This window comes from Carassius auratus, chromosome 9, assembly GCF_003368295.1.
Source record: "Carassius auratus strain Wakin chromosome 9, ASM336829v1, whole genome shotgun sequence".
In the NCBI taxonomy this organism is placed as follows: domain Eukaryota; kingdom Metazoa; phylum Chordata; class Actinopteri; order Cypriniformes; family Cyprinidae; genus Carassius; species Carassius auratus.
In genome coordinates this window covers 8,842,075-8,857,678 of record NC_039251.1, presented here as the reverse complement: position 1 = coordinate 8,857,678, position 15,604 = coordinate 8,842,075, and the positions used below count along the sequence as shown (strand labels likewise).

At 35.8% G+C, this 15,604-nt stretch overlaps 1 protein-coding gene across 1 annotated transcript in view; it reads left to right on the top strand.

The window, feature by feature from the left end:
• The window catches only part of LOC113108291 (anion exchange protein 3-like), a 74,983-nt gene that overhangs the window by 57,457 nt on the left and 1,922 nt on the right, over positions 1 to 15,604 (top strand). Inside the window, exons 10-20 of the mRNA XM_026271241.1 lie at positions 1,511 to 1,676; positions 3,056 to 3,158; positions 3,353 to 3,537; positions 8,746 to 8,968; positions 9,050 to 9,268; positions 9,947 to 10,095; positions 10,245 to 10,439; positions 10,780 to 10,983; positions 13,143 to 13,232; positions 13,427 to 13,593; positions 13,684 to 13,937. Coding sequence (XP_026127026.1) covers positions 1,511 to 1,676; positions 3,056 to 3,158; positions 3,353 to 3,537; positions 8,746 to 8,968; positions 9,050 to 9,268; positions 9,947 to 10,095; positions 10,245 to 10,439; positions 10,780 to 10,983; positions 13,143 to 13,232; positions 13,427 to 13,593; positions 13,684 to 13,937 — 1,955 coding nt within the window. The remainder of the gene's footprint in view (positions 1 to 1,510; positions 1,677 to 3,055; positions 3,159 to 3,352; positions 3,538 to 8,745; positions 8,969 to 9,049; positions 9,269 to 9,946; positions 10,096 to 10,244; positions 10,440 to 10,779; positions 10,984 to 13,142; positions 13,233 to 13,426; positions 13,594 to 13,683; positions 13,938 to 15,604) is intronic.

Sequence of the window (15,604 nt, the reverse complement as noted above, 5' to 3'; positions counted from 1 at the left end):
CTGTCAAATTAGTCACAAATATGTCTTTGTAATGTGGAAAAAAATACATCAAGGTGCTCTAAGTTAGGTCATTAGTTACTCAAGTTTTTGGAAATGTTTTCAAACACAATTCAATGTCACACCTTGTCTCTTTGTTTTCTTTGTGTGTTTGGTTTGGCTGGAGCATAACCTGATCTCAAATGAGGCTTAATGATTGTGCCGATGTCGAGCGCTGGACACGCTTGCGGTGACATGTCTAACAAAGCTGGGCAGCCACTCTTTATTCTTCACTTTTTTCAGAACGCATAGAAGCACCCAGAGCAAACCAAAATTAGTATTTTGTGAAAAACAATAAAAGCATTTATTAAGGCATTGGACTGCCTCTGCGGTCAATTTTTAGAGTTCGTATTCTGTTTAAATGTTCCCTGATGTTATCTAGCCGCATGTTGCTTTTCTGTTGTCTTTAGCATTTTTTTACTGATTGCTTTGGTACGTGTTTCTTCGAGCAAACAGGGAATGTGGTTTGGTTTTGCAGTTTGGATTCTGATATCCTGACATGTTGGGTTTTGTGTTTGCTTTGCAAATTTTGCAAGCGAAGATGGAAAATTGCCTTTTTGGACATTGATAAGCAAGGAAATTGCTGTACCCGTGGAGCTAAATAAACACAAGAGCAGGGATATTTGTCTCACAGAGGAGAACAAATGGACTCAAAGTCATAACATTTTCACTATTAAAGGCATAGTTCTCCCAAAAAGAAAATGAAAATACTGTCATTTATTCACCCTGTTGTCATATGACCAATATAAACTTACATCCTTCTGTTTAAAACAAAAAGTAAATGTTTTTAAAGAATGTCCTGGCTGCTATTTTTTTGTTTAATGAAGGTGATTGACAACATTGTGGAAAAAAAACAAAACACTATAAAAGTATGATAATACATAAATGATGAGAATTTTAATGTCGGCTAAACTATCCCTTTAATGCCTCGTATTTATAGAATAGAGAGTTTGTGTTGTGCAAAAAAAAAGAAAAAAAAAAGAATTTACTTAATCAGTATTTACATATTTCATCCAAAAAGATGTTAACATTCAATAAACAAGCTAAATTTACTTAAGAAGTAAAATATGGTAATAAGATTTGTTTTCAGAGGATATATATTGGATTTTCTGAACCCATTACCCATTAGCAAACTTTTTTTCATATTTCATGCATAAACCACTCTATTTATATAATTTTTGTTGTATGTTTTTCTTATACAGTTAATAAATATAAAAACCACTTATTCAATCTTCTTCATTATTGTGTATGTGTGTGTGTATATATATATATATATATATATATATATATATATATATATATATATATATATATATATATATATATATATATATAAATATATATATAGAGAGAGAGAGAGAGAGAGAGAGAGAATATGCTTTTACATTTATCTTATTTGCATGACTTTCTGTGCATTTAACTTTCTGACATGAACAAAGTCTCACTAGATTTATCAACACTTTCTCTTGTCCAGTCACCCCAATGATGAGAAAGAAGGCCTTTTCCATCGGAACCACTCTGTCACCAGTCTGGGGGGATTCCGTCACAACCACAATCACGTGCACGACACCAGCCTGCCCCTGGTGTCCCAGGACCACGAGGAGATGCATGACAGCAAAGCGGCAGAACATGACAAAGAGGTGTTTGTGACATTATTTGTGAGTTGCTTGCTTCTTGAGTGCATGTTGTAGAAAGGACTCAGGCTTCTAGATAATTGCCACCAATCAAACTGGGCCAGAGGTCCAGACACCAACTTTGACTTTTGTTGTAGCCCTGGGTCCCTTCAGGGTGCATATCTCTGTAGGCCAGTACCCGCGAGATGTGATGCAAATGTTTGGTGGGTTACATCCAGCCCTACTGAGGAATGAAATATCTTAGACTAGCCTACAGTGGTTTGCTGGACTTGGTCGAGCAAAAGTCTGGTCAGGCTGGTTTGTTTTGATAATTTGAGAGGGTTTTGGACACTTGTCAGCTGGATTGACCAACAAAACTGAACATCAGCTTGGAAAACCAGCTTAACCAGTTTTAACCAACCTAAGATATGCACTTTCGGGCCCACACCGACCATCAGATGTCTGTCGAAAGAAATGGAAAATTTATAATTTCCAAAATTCTGTTGCATTGTTTTTTGTTTTTAAATTGAACATTTTGGCTAATTCGATTATGTTCTTAGCTACCAATAAGAGTGTAGCTCTGTACTGAACACATTTTACCTTATTTAAATACATTCTACAGAATCCCACAGGTTTTCAGGTAAAATCAACAATCGTCCAGTTGAGTAAGAAAAATTAACACATTTTTCCATTTGAATTGTTTTCTTACCACATTGGCAGATATTTTTTACCTGCTTTAAACAAAAACTCACTTGATTTCTTTTAGAAAACAAGACTTAAGATATACTTTTTAAAATCATCAATTACTTGCTTAGATGTACAGTATCTTGATTTAGATATTTACTCCGGATAACAAGACAAAACACTAAGCAAGAAAATATACTTTTTTGCAGTGAAAATGCATCTTCTCGTTGGGTCTGGGCCTGGTTATCAGCATCGCTAATGCTTGGATCATGTAAGCTGCTTTGCCACATGTGCAGGATTAAGAGTAATAGTGAGTTTACAGGTGCTTCCAGTTAAACTTTTGATACATTAGCTGTGAAACTCTGAATGTTCCCAATGGCTAAAAATGTTGGCACATTTGAAACAGCCCATATAAAAAGTGAAGACGTATTGTGTTAAATTGATTTAAAGTGATTTACCATTCGCTTTTCCACTTTGTCACCTGGATCTGTAAGTTTAGATTTGCGCACGGTGATACAAAACAGGCTCAATGGTTCATTAAAATTCACGAAATGTACTCGCACCCCGTCACGCGAACACATGAGCGAAACAGTCGTGTGGAACAATAAACAATCGGAGCAGGGCAGCTATGCATGCACTATCTGCCAAAGCTTTTCTGCCTCAGCTTGAGGCTGATGTGTGACGTTCAAATGGCACTAACTATGTTCTTCTGTCAACAAAAGAAAAACCCCCACCCTGTCCCAGCTGAGGGACACGCTGCCGCCAGATCAATGAAACTCCTGGCAAAGATTCCCAAGGATGCCGAGGCCACTGTGGTCTTAGTGGGTAAGCAAAGCAGCGTTTCGTTCCAGCGTTTGTTGTTTTCAGGTCCAGAGATGATGTTGAGTCATAGCACCAGAGCTTTCCAATAATGCCTCAGTCAGCTAAGTGAAGATTAATGCTTTTGGTTGTGTTTGATTTCTGTCACTGGATCCCTGTTTGTGTGGTTTAATTTTTTACCGCAATAAATGTGTTTATAGGGTGTGTGGAGTTCTTAGAGAAGCCTGCGATGGCCTTTGTCCGGCTCAACGAGGCTGTGCTGCTGGAGTCCGTTCTGGAAGTCCCTGTCCCTGTTCGGTTCCTCTTTGTGCTGCTGGGCCCCATGCAGACCAACATGGACTATCATGAGATTGGACGCTCCTTCTCCACCCTCATGTCCGATAAGGTTCATCTTGCATGCAAAATATATCACGGTTTGCAGATTATTAGGCCCAAGTAACAAATATGTGAAGAGACCATTTCTATCTCATTGTTTTATGCTGTTTAGTATTTTTCTGAAAAGTTTGGTGTCAGTATATCTGAAATCTTAGAACACAGTGCTTCTCAACCTTTTTGAGCCCAAGGCTGGCCATTGTCCAAAACAATATTTCGAGGCCCCATGACTTTTCCATTTGTTTGTTAGGTCACACTTTATCTTAAGGTCCAATTCTTCAATTACCAAACCATTAACTACAACTTTTGACTCAGTAAACTCCTAATTTGCTGCTAATTAATAGTTAGTAAGATAGTTGTTAAGTTTAGGTATTGATTATAATTCGGGATGTAGAATATGGTTAAAATAATAGTATATTTTTCTGTGATATTTTTTTTGTTTTCTATATTTAGTTTTTTGGATTATGTGTTTAATATAATTTAAGAGAATAGGATGGTGATGTTTAGAAGATATAATGTAGTATTTAAGCCTATAGGGGGCATAACTTTTGTGACAGATTTTCACCAAACAATGTAATTTATACAGCCAATATGTTATTAACAGACATGCTAATAAACAACATTACAAAAGAAAAACATCACTGCAGGCTTCAACCCGGCTGCATTTATGATTTAGGCAATTCAAAAATCTCCGAGATAATTTTAAATAATGATTCAATCCATTTCAAACAACTGTTAAAAAAATGAAACTTTAAATGGACTTGAGAAACAGGCCATGAGTGTGTTTTTTAATCGAACGTAACGACACTTAGGTTAGCGGCACTAGGAATGCGCAAAAAGGATAGGGCCATTACAAATTTATTGGACAGAAAAACAAGTCGATCAACATTTTCGGGGTCCAGAGCAGAGCATTTTTTATCCAGCTGTTGAGAAGACGCGCTCCGATCACACTGATGTCCCAGGGACACTCAGGTACCGCTGTGCAAGGTGGAGGTATTACTGCCAATTGTACACCACAAAAGCTGGTCATTGTCAGCTTGCAGTGGTCCTTTTCATAACTCAGAATCTCCTGTAACTAGATGCGCGAATGAGGCGAATTTGTGTCTACTGCACCGCAAGACCTCCAGACACGCGTAAACACTTCTTTACATTGAATTAACATAGAAATAATTCGCGCCAGATGCTCTATTCGCGTTTGGTGTGAACGCAGCATAAGAGGTCACTTTCGACGTCACTGGGTCTTATAGGTGCGTAAAATTGCTGGTACTTTCTGTCTAGCTTTTGTAAGGCATACTGCACTTTCGGAATTCTTTATGTTCTTTTTCTGCTTATTTGTGAGTTTTGTTACACCTGTATTTTTTAATTGTTTAATTATTTTCAAATTAATAGTGTACATATTTGGTTAAAATCGATTCCCTATTTTAATTTTAAAAACTTTTTTTGGTTGGTCCGATCGATTGTGCAATCGATTTTCGAACTAAAAGTGACAGCCCTATTATTTACTTGATTATTCATTATTTACTAGAGTTTTAAAAAGTATATTTCACTCTCAGTTTCTACCTGATAGATTGCTTCATATTAAAGTAACTTGGCAAATGTATATAAAAAAGTATATTCATAAAATATTTTAAAATTCCCAAGTGGTGGCGCATCTAAATAAGTAATATCTAGATTTTTAGTTGTTGCTTTGTCCTGTGAAAAAAATATCTTTGCTCATTGGTTGCGAGCCACTATTAAAGTGCCAAAAATGGCTCAAAGTTGTCTTTTTTATTTTTCTTACGATTCACTGGGTCATGGTGTTCAGTTCAGACTAGACATTTTGACATTTTGGATTTTAACAAATCATTTTTCACTAGCACCATTGTATCCAGTCTTCTCCAGAATAGTGACATATGATCTTAAGACCACACAATCTCAAAATAGATTTTTTCTCATTGTTCTGTAAACTTGTAATGAATTGTGGTGGGACTGGCCAACAGGGATGAATGATGGTCGCTCTCAAGTGCTTAGGCTAGAGCTTTTCCTGTAGATCTTCCTTCCTGCAAAGTTCATCAGTAAATTTGGTTTCCAGGAACAGAAATGAACAACCTGATGCTTAAGCAAATTGGGGGGGAAACTATAGTATCAGTGCCATCATGTCCTAAGAGTGCGTAGTTCTTGTTTCATTACATAAAAATTAAATCCAAATGCCTTGGCCTGAAATTACACTTTGCTCAGATTCCTTGAGTCAGTCTTTGAGTCACATTTTGCCTTATTACCTGTCCGCCATTTTGAATTTTTTGATATAATTTTTTCATTGGTACTTCTGCACTCTTTTCCCCATTATTCAAAGTTGGCTAAGATGATCTCCAGACCAAACCACACAAATGCAACTGAATAGATTTTTTATCTTCTTCCCATTTATGGAAGCATATGGGTAGCATTATTCAATTTGGGATGTAATATGCAAAATGACAATGCAATATGTAAAATGGCAATGCATTTCTGTATTTATATTTACATTTTCCAATACATTTGTGCAACGTTTGGTGCAAAATGAAAATGAAAATTAAATTACATAATTTTAATTTGCCATTTACTACACCAGTTTTAATATGTAAAATGAATATGAATTTTAACGCTTTATAAGTTGCAAAATTAAAATGAAAATGTATTAAAGAAATGATTAGATATGTCTAACATGTTAAAGCAAAAACTGTGGCAAAATGATCATTTAAATGCTATTTTTCTTAATTGCATTAACACTCACAGTCAAGACACTTACGATTGCATTTTCATTCGGTGTCCCGCAATGAATGTAGCAAAACTCAATGTGCACATTGAAAATGCATTCCGAGCCGATCACGTGTCCCCGCCCTCGCGCCACGTCAATCATTGTGTGAACAAGGCGGGGCTTACAGAAGCAGAGACTCAAGTCTCAAGAAGAGGATTCAAGTGAGAGAACATGGACAAGACAGTTGGTCCGTGTATGTTTTGATCATTTCGGTTTATGGCTTCAATATTTCATTCGGACTTGTGGGCGGAGCTGAAATGCTGCTTTCATCTGATTGGTCGAATCGGAGCGGTTTTCATCTGACAGCCTTCAGCTGAAATGTCTGAAACTACACTCACTGTTAATTAGCATAATATTTGAATCAGATGTAGCTGGGCACATAATTCGTGCTGCTGAGACCTGCAAATTATTTCTAGGTTGTAGTATTGTATGAATATTGTCCCACTGATAAAAACAGTGCAAATAGTTCTGTCCCTTTGGATAACAGTAAAGTGGAAATAAATATAGTTAAATTTATGAAATAAAATTAAATAGGATTTTTTGGGAAGGTAAGTCTGCCCAGTTATACAAGCAACACGAGTCGGACGAGTCTAAAGATATGAGCTGAATTGGGTGAAACATTAAAGTTCTAGTCTGTGTCAATTACTCTCATAATAAATAATAATAATAATGTTAACTGTATTTTTCGGTATAAGTTGCATCAGTCCAAAAACACGTCATGACGAGGAAAAAAACATATATAAGTCGCACTGGACTATATGTCACATTTATTCAAGACCAAGAGAAAACATTACCGTCTACAGCCGCGAGAGGGCGCTCTGGGGTAGGCTACAGGAGCACTGAGCAGCAGCTAATTTTACTATTTTTATTTAGAAATGTAACTATATTCATTTTTACAATTATTTATTAATGTCACACACACACACACACATACCTAGTGCCTTATGACTTAAAAGATGAGAGTGGTAAATGTTACAGACATGGAACTGTTCAGTCTATTATTGATTTTAATTTCCACTTCACTGTTATCCAAAGGGACAGAACTATTTGCACTGTATTTATCAGTGGGACAATATTCATACAATACTACAACCTAGAAATAATTTGCAGGTCTCAGCAGCACGAATTATGTGCCCAGCTACATCTGATTCAAATATTATGCTAATTAACAGTGAGCGTAGTTTCAGACATTTCAGTGCTTCACTCGCACTGACTCTTATTTTGCCTGAAAGAATGACAAGACCGAGCTGAAGGCTGTCAGATGAAAACCGATCCGATTCGACCAATCAGATGAAAGCAGCGTTTCAGCTCCGCCCACAAGTCCGAATGAAATATTGAAGCCATAAACCGAAATGATCAAAACATACACGGACCAACTGTCTTGTCCATGTTCTCTCACTTGAATCCTCTTCTTGAGACTTGAGTCTCTGCTTCTGTAAGCCCCGCCTTGTTCACACAATGATTGACGTGGCGCGAGGGCGGGGACACGTGATCGGCTCCGAATGCATTTTCAATGTGCACATTGAGTTTTGCTACATTCATTGCGGGACACCGAATGAAAATGCAATCGTAAGTGTCTTGACTGTGAGTGTTAATGCAATTAAGAAAAATAGCATTTAAATGATCATTTTGCCACAGTTTTTGCTTTAACATGTTAGACATATCTAATCATTTCTTTAATACATTTTCATTTTAATTTTGCAACTTATAAAGCGTTAAAATTAATATTCATTTTACATTTTAAAACTGGTGTAGTAAATGGCAAATTAAAATTATGTAATTTAATTTTCATTTTCATTTTGCACCAAACGTTGCACAAATGTATTGGAAAATGTAAATGTAAATACAGAAATGCATTGCCATTTTACATATTGCATTGTCATTTTGCATATTACATCCCAAATTGAATAATGCTACCCATATGCTTCCATACCCATTCTCCAATTAATCTGTAATGAATTTCATGGCAAAGCTGCAGAGTAAAATCTACATTTATTTCTCGAATTCTTTGGCAAACCGAAACAAAACTTTGTGGGTATCAGTGGCATTATATCCTAAAATTGCTTTTAATCAGTTTTATGAGAAATAAATAAATAAATAAATTGTAACTTCAAAATCACTTGGCCCAAAATTATAATTCTGGTTTGCTTATATTCTTCCATTCTAAGTTGTTTCCTCATATAAATTTAATTTAATTTAATTTCTGTACATTATTGAGAAGATTGGACATAATGAGTTCATATGATCTTTAGACCAAGTTTTATTTTCAACCCCATTCTACTCATTTGTTGACCATGGTAAAAAGTAGGAAGTAAGACTTTGTCTTGGCTTAGCTGATGAATATTGATATGATGAGAAGTTTCAGGACTGTTTCAAAAGTTGTTAAAATGATAAATTGACTAGTGACTTAAACCACTCAGGTTCACTGTTTTTCCTGATCTTCCACAGAACTTCCATGAGGTAGCGTACTTTGCTGATGATCGACAGGACCTGCTTAATGGCATCAACGAGTTCTTAGACTGCAGTATTGTAATTCCACCATCAGACGTTGAGGGGAAAGACCTGCTGAAGACTGTGGCCTCCTTCCAGAAACAGATGCTACGTAAGCGTAAGGAGAGGGAGCTCAAGAAATGCGGCAGTATTGTGACAGGAGCTGAGCAGGAGACCAAAGGTGGAATGCCTACTGCATTTCTGATCACATTTTCAAGTTTGTCTGTTCGTTTAATGTTGACCTGTTCTGTTTGTGTTGTAGATGTAATTATGGATGAACAGGAGGAGGAGGATCAGTTTGATGTTGATCCTCTCAAGCGCTCTGGTATTCCCTTTGGAGGTCTGATTCATGACATTCGCCGCCGTTATCCACGCTACATAAGCGACCTGAAGGATGCTGTGGACACACAATGTATTGCTGCTGTCATTTTCATTTATTTTGCTGCTCTTTCGCCCACTATCACCTTCGGAGGTTTATTAGGCAAGTGAGACAATGAAACAATTATCTTTGATAGTGGAGTCTGTTTAATATACAAGCCCTTTCCACCACAATAGAAAAAAATAACGCTTTGGTAAATCATAATAATAAAAGGCATGAAATTATGACATTTATAAAAAGTTTAAATTGACAAAGTCATTATGAGATAAAGATTCAGAATGATAACATGGTGTCATAATTTTGGCTTTTTATAATGTAAATATGAATTGGCTTGTCAGTTTTTACTTTTTATATCATACTTAGGATTATTTTCATATAGAATTTTCAAACACTAAAGGACTTGGGGTTTTTATGTCATGATTGGACATTTTTATGCCATAATTATGAGATAAAATGTCATGACGAGCTTTACCTTTTTCCTACTTTTGATGTCTTAGAATATTTTTTATTGATTTTGTTATTGACTAATCTCATAATTATTTTTGTCATAATTCTGACTTGCTATAATTGACTATTTTGATCTCATAATTTAGTTTTTTAATCATTTATCTTATTTTCATGACATAAAAAGTCAATTTAATGATTTTAGCTCTTAGAAGTATGACTATTTCCACTATTCGTGTCATAATTATGATTTACTAAAGCATGATTTCTTTTTTGTAGGTGATGCAAAAAGGCTTCCATAGTATATTTTCATACTTTATGTTCCCATTTTTTTAGGTGAGAAGACACAAGGCATGATGGGAGTCTCTGAGCTCATCATTTCCACGGCGACAGTGGGAGTGCTGTTCTCCCTGCTAGCAGGACAGCCTTTGCTCATAATCGGCTTCTCTGGACCACTTCTGGTCTTTGAGGAAGCTTTTTATAAGGTAATTTTTGTGTTTTTGTTTCAGCTGTAATGAAGAAAAGGTTGTAATTTCATTACATTAACATTTGTCTGCTTTGCTATCTTGCTGTTCCTCTCTTTTCCATCTGCTATCTTCCCTGTCGTCCCTTCTTTGTTCTTCTTCATTATCAGTTCTGCCAGGCGCAGGGCTTCGAGTATCTCACCGGCCGAGTGTGGATCGGGTTCTGGCTTATCTTCATTGTCCTAGTGATCGTGGCAGCTGAGGGAAGCTTCCTCGTGCGATACATCTCTCCATTCACCCAGGAGATCTTTGCATTTCTCATCTCTCTCATCTTCATCTATGAAACCTTCTCTAAGCTCATCAAGGTACGTCTCCAATACCAGCAGGTGCAAGTTCTGCTCTGAAATCTAGTGATTTTTTTTATTTTAATTATGTTTTAAGAGAAAGGTATCTTCTTTTTGCCAAATTTAAAGGCAGCATTGCATGTGCTGAGACTATTTTATAATTATGTCTTTTTATGTCATGAAAACAAGAGAAGTATGAAACTAAAGTGAATTGGGTAGTGATTATCTAAAAGTGTCAATTAAAATATGTAATATTTTAAAAATAGTTAAACTGCTTAAAATAATAGTTGAAATAAAATCATTTGAATACACAGCACACAAATATAGTTTAGTTTTATGCTTATTTGATATTTTTCTTCAGGTGTTTCAAGAGCACCCTCTGATGATGAGCTACCCTACAACCCCTGCCTTCAAACCCATAGACCCTTACGGGCATAGTGTGATTGGGGAACCCATCCTCAACCAGCCCAACACAGCCCTGCTGTCCTTAGTGCTCATGATGGGAACCTTCTTTGTGGCCTTCTTTCTGCGAAAGTTTCGTAACAGCAGATTCCTTGGTGGAAAGGTTTGTACTGAGGTGTTATTTCATCAGAACAGTGAAATATCCTTTGCTTAATTAGCATTTTTGTGTTGTTTTCCAGTAAAATATAGAGCCCTATTTTAACGATCTAAACGCAAAGTTTAAAGCGCATGGCTCCGGTTCACTCAGGGTGTGTCCAAATCCACTTTTGCTATTATAACAATGGAAAAACTGTTGGCGATGGAAAATCGATTGGTCTAAACGGGTTGTCCCTATTCTCTTAATGAGTAATGGGTGTTTTTTGGGCGTAACATGCAATAAACCAATCAGAGTCTCATCTTCCATTCCCTTTAAGAGCCAGTTGTGCTCGTGCCATGACAGATTTGCTATTTACACGGCGGAATTTGGCAAGCGCAAAGACAGAACGCCTCTCCGAGATGAAACCGAGCTGATAGTGTGCGAGCAAATAGATAGCCTAATTCTGATACATGCAATGACTATCTATTACTCCGCGTAGGCATATATATATATATATATATATATATATATATATATACACATATATATATATAAATATATATAATTATATATAATTAGCCTAAAAAAATTCTTATGCATTGCAATCCTTTAATTTTTCATATTTGCCATGTTTGTATGCTGCTGTGCGTCCCTGTGTTTAATAAGCAGCGTGTACACTCACACACCTCTTTTTAAGACCAACACGCCCATGGGCGCAAAAATGAGCACAAATGCATTCGCTAATTAAACGATGTGGTGCTGGACGCAAAAATGCGAACGCCACCGGACTGAAACTAGCAAACACACTTGCGCTGTGCCTTGCATCGCATTGTGCCGGATGTATTATAGGGTCCATAGTCATTAAAATAAATAAATGTATTTAAAGCAAAATAATCAAGAGAAGCAAACCACTTTGTTCTTTTTTTCCCTTGCCAACTCCATGTCAAGATTGCCTGTGATTTACATCTTACATTTCGGTCTGTTTCTCTCACAAAGCTATTACACTAGTAAAACCTAAAACCAAAATTCGTTCTTGTCTTAGGACAACTTTGATGAACTTTTTGGATCTACTTCAAATATTGACTATTGTATATTGCTTTATTTAAGTGTACTTTAATGCTCTGTAACAGGTTAAGCATATTAAATGTTAAAAAAAATGGCACAAATTTTATATTACAAATACAATTTTTTTTATAAATATTATTTAAATGGCTATATTTAGTTACATATTTTATATTTATACATTTATGTATTTTATCCACATAAAAATGATTGAAATCCATTTCATAGAGGTATCAGTATTGGTAATGCTTAAATACATAGTGTTCTGCATAATACTTAACTTTTTAAAACTTACTTAACATAATAAATGTTAACCCCTTTAACGTACTAAAAAAATTACCATTAAATAAAATAAAACAATATATTCCAACTTTATGTTGTTTGTACCACAGTTTGGAGATTTAATGAGAAAATATATTTGTGATTACAAAATCTAATGTTAGGTGCAATTAATTGGAATTAATTTGTTAAAATAATATTTTTAATATATTGACCATATTAATAATGATTAATAATCTCGCGCTCTCTCTTGCGCGCTCTCTCTCTTCTCTCTTGCGCTCTCTCTCTCTCGCTTGCGCTCTCTCTCTCTCTCTCTCTCTCTCTCTCTCTCTCTCTCTCTCTCGCGCGCACACGCTTGCACACTCTCTCTCGCACTCTCTCACATTCGTCAAGGGCCGGGGAGCAGCTGGCCCGTACGGTTAATGAAAAACGGAACTACGACAGCCTACATCGCACATCTTGCGATGTGACTATCGTGGAATCGAAATCGCGATATCAATGCTTAAACGACACATCGTGCAGCCCTAATACAAATCGCCATATAATTGTCTGTAATAATTGTATTTTTATTTAATTAAAATCTTATTTAATCAACATTTCTCTACCTATCTTTTAGAATTTTTTTTTTTTTTTTTTTGGAGAGTCAGTTTTGTTTCTCAAACAAATTAATTTCAATTTAATGATGATTTTACTGGAAATCAACAAAATTACTGATTTGCAAACATGATTTGTTTTTTGTTGTAGTTTTTGCTGTTATGTTAGGATTCCTTGTGAGCAAACATTTTGAGCTGACTAAAAAGTTTGGCATCCTCTGTTTGTGTGTGTATCATCTGTTATCATCAAAGGCCAGACGAATCATTGGTGATTTCGGGATACCTATCTCTATACTCATCTCCGTGCTGGTGGACTGCACCATCCCTGAGACATACACACAGGTAACAGCACTGTTAAAATGTCATGTGCAGTATGTACACTACCACAGAGAAACTCCTCTCCCAGCGTACTCTTCTTATTAAACACTGGCCTGTAATCGGAGCCAGGAGTCTGTATTACAGTGTGGTTGGTTTGGCAGAGCACTGTAACCAATGAATCCTTGTGTTACGAGCGCTTGTGTTTTTTGTGGTTGCAGAAGCTGAACGTGCCCTCTGGTTTCTCGGTCACATCTCCGGACAAACGGAGCTGGTTTATCAGCCCCTTTGGAGATAAACAGCCTTTCCCTATTTGGATGATGGGGGCCTCAGTGATCCCGGCCCTGCTGGTTTTTATCCTCATATTCATGGAGACTCAAATAACCACGTGAGTAAATCGTTCGAGAGACGTTCTGTCTAAGCTCAGATGGAAATGCAGTACAATTACAATGCTTTTGTGGCTTCATCCTGTCTGCAGCTTGATAGTGAGCAAGAAGGAGCGGCGTTTGGTCAAGGGTTCTGGCTTTCATCTGGACCTGCTTCTGATAGTGATTTTAGGAGCTATCTGCCCACTCTTCGGTCTGCCCTGGCTGACTGCCGCCACTGTGCGCTCGGTGACTCACGTGAATGCACTGACAGTCATGAGCAAAGCCACCGCCCCCGGAGAGAAGCCCATGATCCAAGAAGTTAAAGAGCAGAGGGTGACAGGGATGTGTGTGGCTATCCTAGTGGGTAAGAAACACTAAAACACAATTGCATAAAAAAGATATTGGCAGAAAATGAACTGGGTGAACTGTGTTAATTCACCTGTGACTACACATTCTATATAAAGTCATCTGTAAGATTTTTTTCATGGTTTTGAAAGAAGCCTCTTATGTAAAACGACAGTAAAAATCTTGTGAAATGTTATTATAGTTTAAAAAAGTGTTTCCCATTTTAATACTAAATTTTAATACTAACATTTTTTTATTTTATTTATTCCTGTGATGCAAAGTTGAATTTTCACCATCATTACTCCAGTCTTCAGTGTGATATGATCCTTTAAAAATCATTGTAAAATGGTGATTTGTGGCTCTTTTTTAATTCAGCATTGTTTGATAAATAAGAAGTTCAAAAGAACAGCATTTGTTTGAAATGTTTGTATATATATATATATATATATATATATATATATATATATATATATATATATATATATATATATATATATATATATATATATATATATTCTTTTTTACTCTTTACTGTCATTTTTAATCAATTTAATCATTGCCAAAGTATAAATTTCTTAAAATAATAATAATAATAATAATAATCTTACTGACCTAAAACCAGTGTGTGCTCATTAACATTTAGTCGGTATCACTATAATCACAAGATTGGTATGATACCAATGTTTGTAACAGCAAAGTGGTTTCATGTTTGAGTTTGATTACAATATAATATTTAATCACATTAATTGCATCAGCTGTGATGAAATGACATCGAATGGCAATGAGTTTAGAAGGTGTTTTTCTTTTCTTTTTTTTTGCATTTAGCGAATGCTTTTATCCAAAGTGACTTACTTATTCAGGCTATACATTTTTTTTTTTTTTTACCAGTATGTTTTGTTCCCTGGGAATTGAACCCATGACCTTTTGTGCCAGTAACGCAATGCTCGACCACTGAGCTACAGAAACAGAAGTGATTAATAATCTTTAGCTGTTAAGGTTGCTGCCATTTGATTTGTTTTTACATGATGTCAAAGCAGCCAAAAGGGAAAAGTCAGAGCTTGCAGTTGCCATTATGAATTTGACAGAAGTTTTTACTACTCTAAAACCTGCAAGTACACTCAATGCCTGAGAAATGTGTTGGATTGCTTGCTAATCGTGAACTTAATCTGTTTATCAGTATATCAATTTGAAATATGTATCGATTAATGATCTTTATCATATTAATGTTGGCATACCATGATTTCACTATGGTTAAAGGGATAGTTCACCTAAAAAATTATATTCTGTTATCATTAACTCAATAATCCTCACGTTGTTCAAAACCTGTTTGAGTTCCTTTCTGCTGCATAACACATAATATGTTATTTTTACCAATGTGGATAATCAAACAGTTTCTGGTCCCCATTGACTTCCATAGTATTATTATTATTTTTTCATACTTTGGAAGTCAATGTAATATAATTCTTCTGTTTAACGGTTTCGGAACAACTTGAGGGTGAGTAAAAGACAAAAATAACATTTGTGGGTGAACTATCCCATTAAGATGGGGTTTTCATACTCAACCTCATGTTACCATGGTAAACTTACTTTAATGCATGATTTGAGTGGCGTATTGCTGTATAAACAACATCTGTTTTATATTTCAGACCACTCTAGTTTACTAGTTGATATTAAATATTTTTTCAG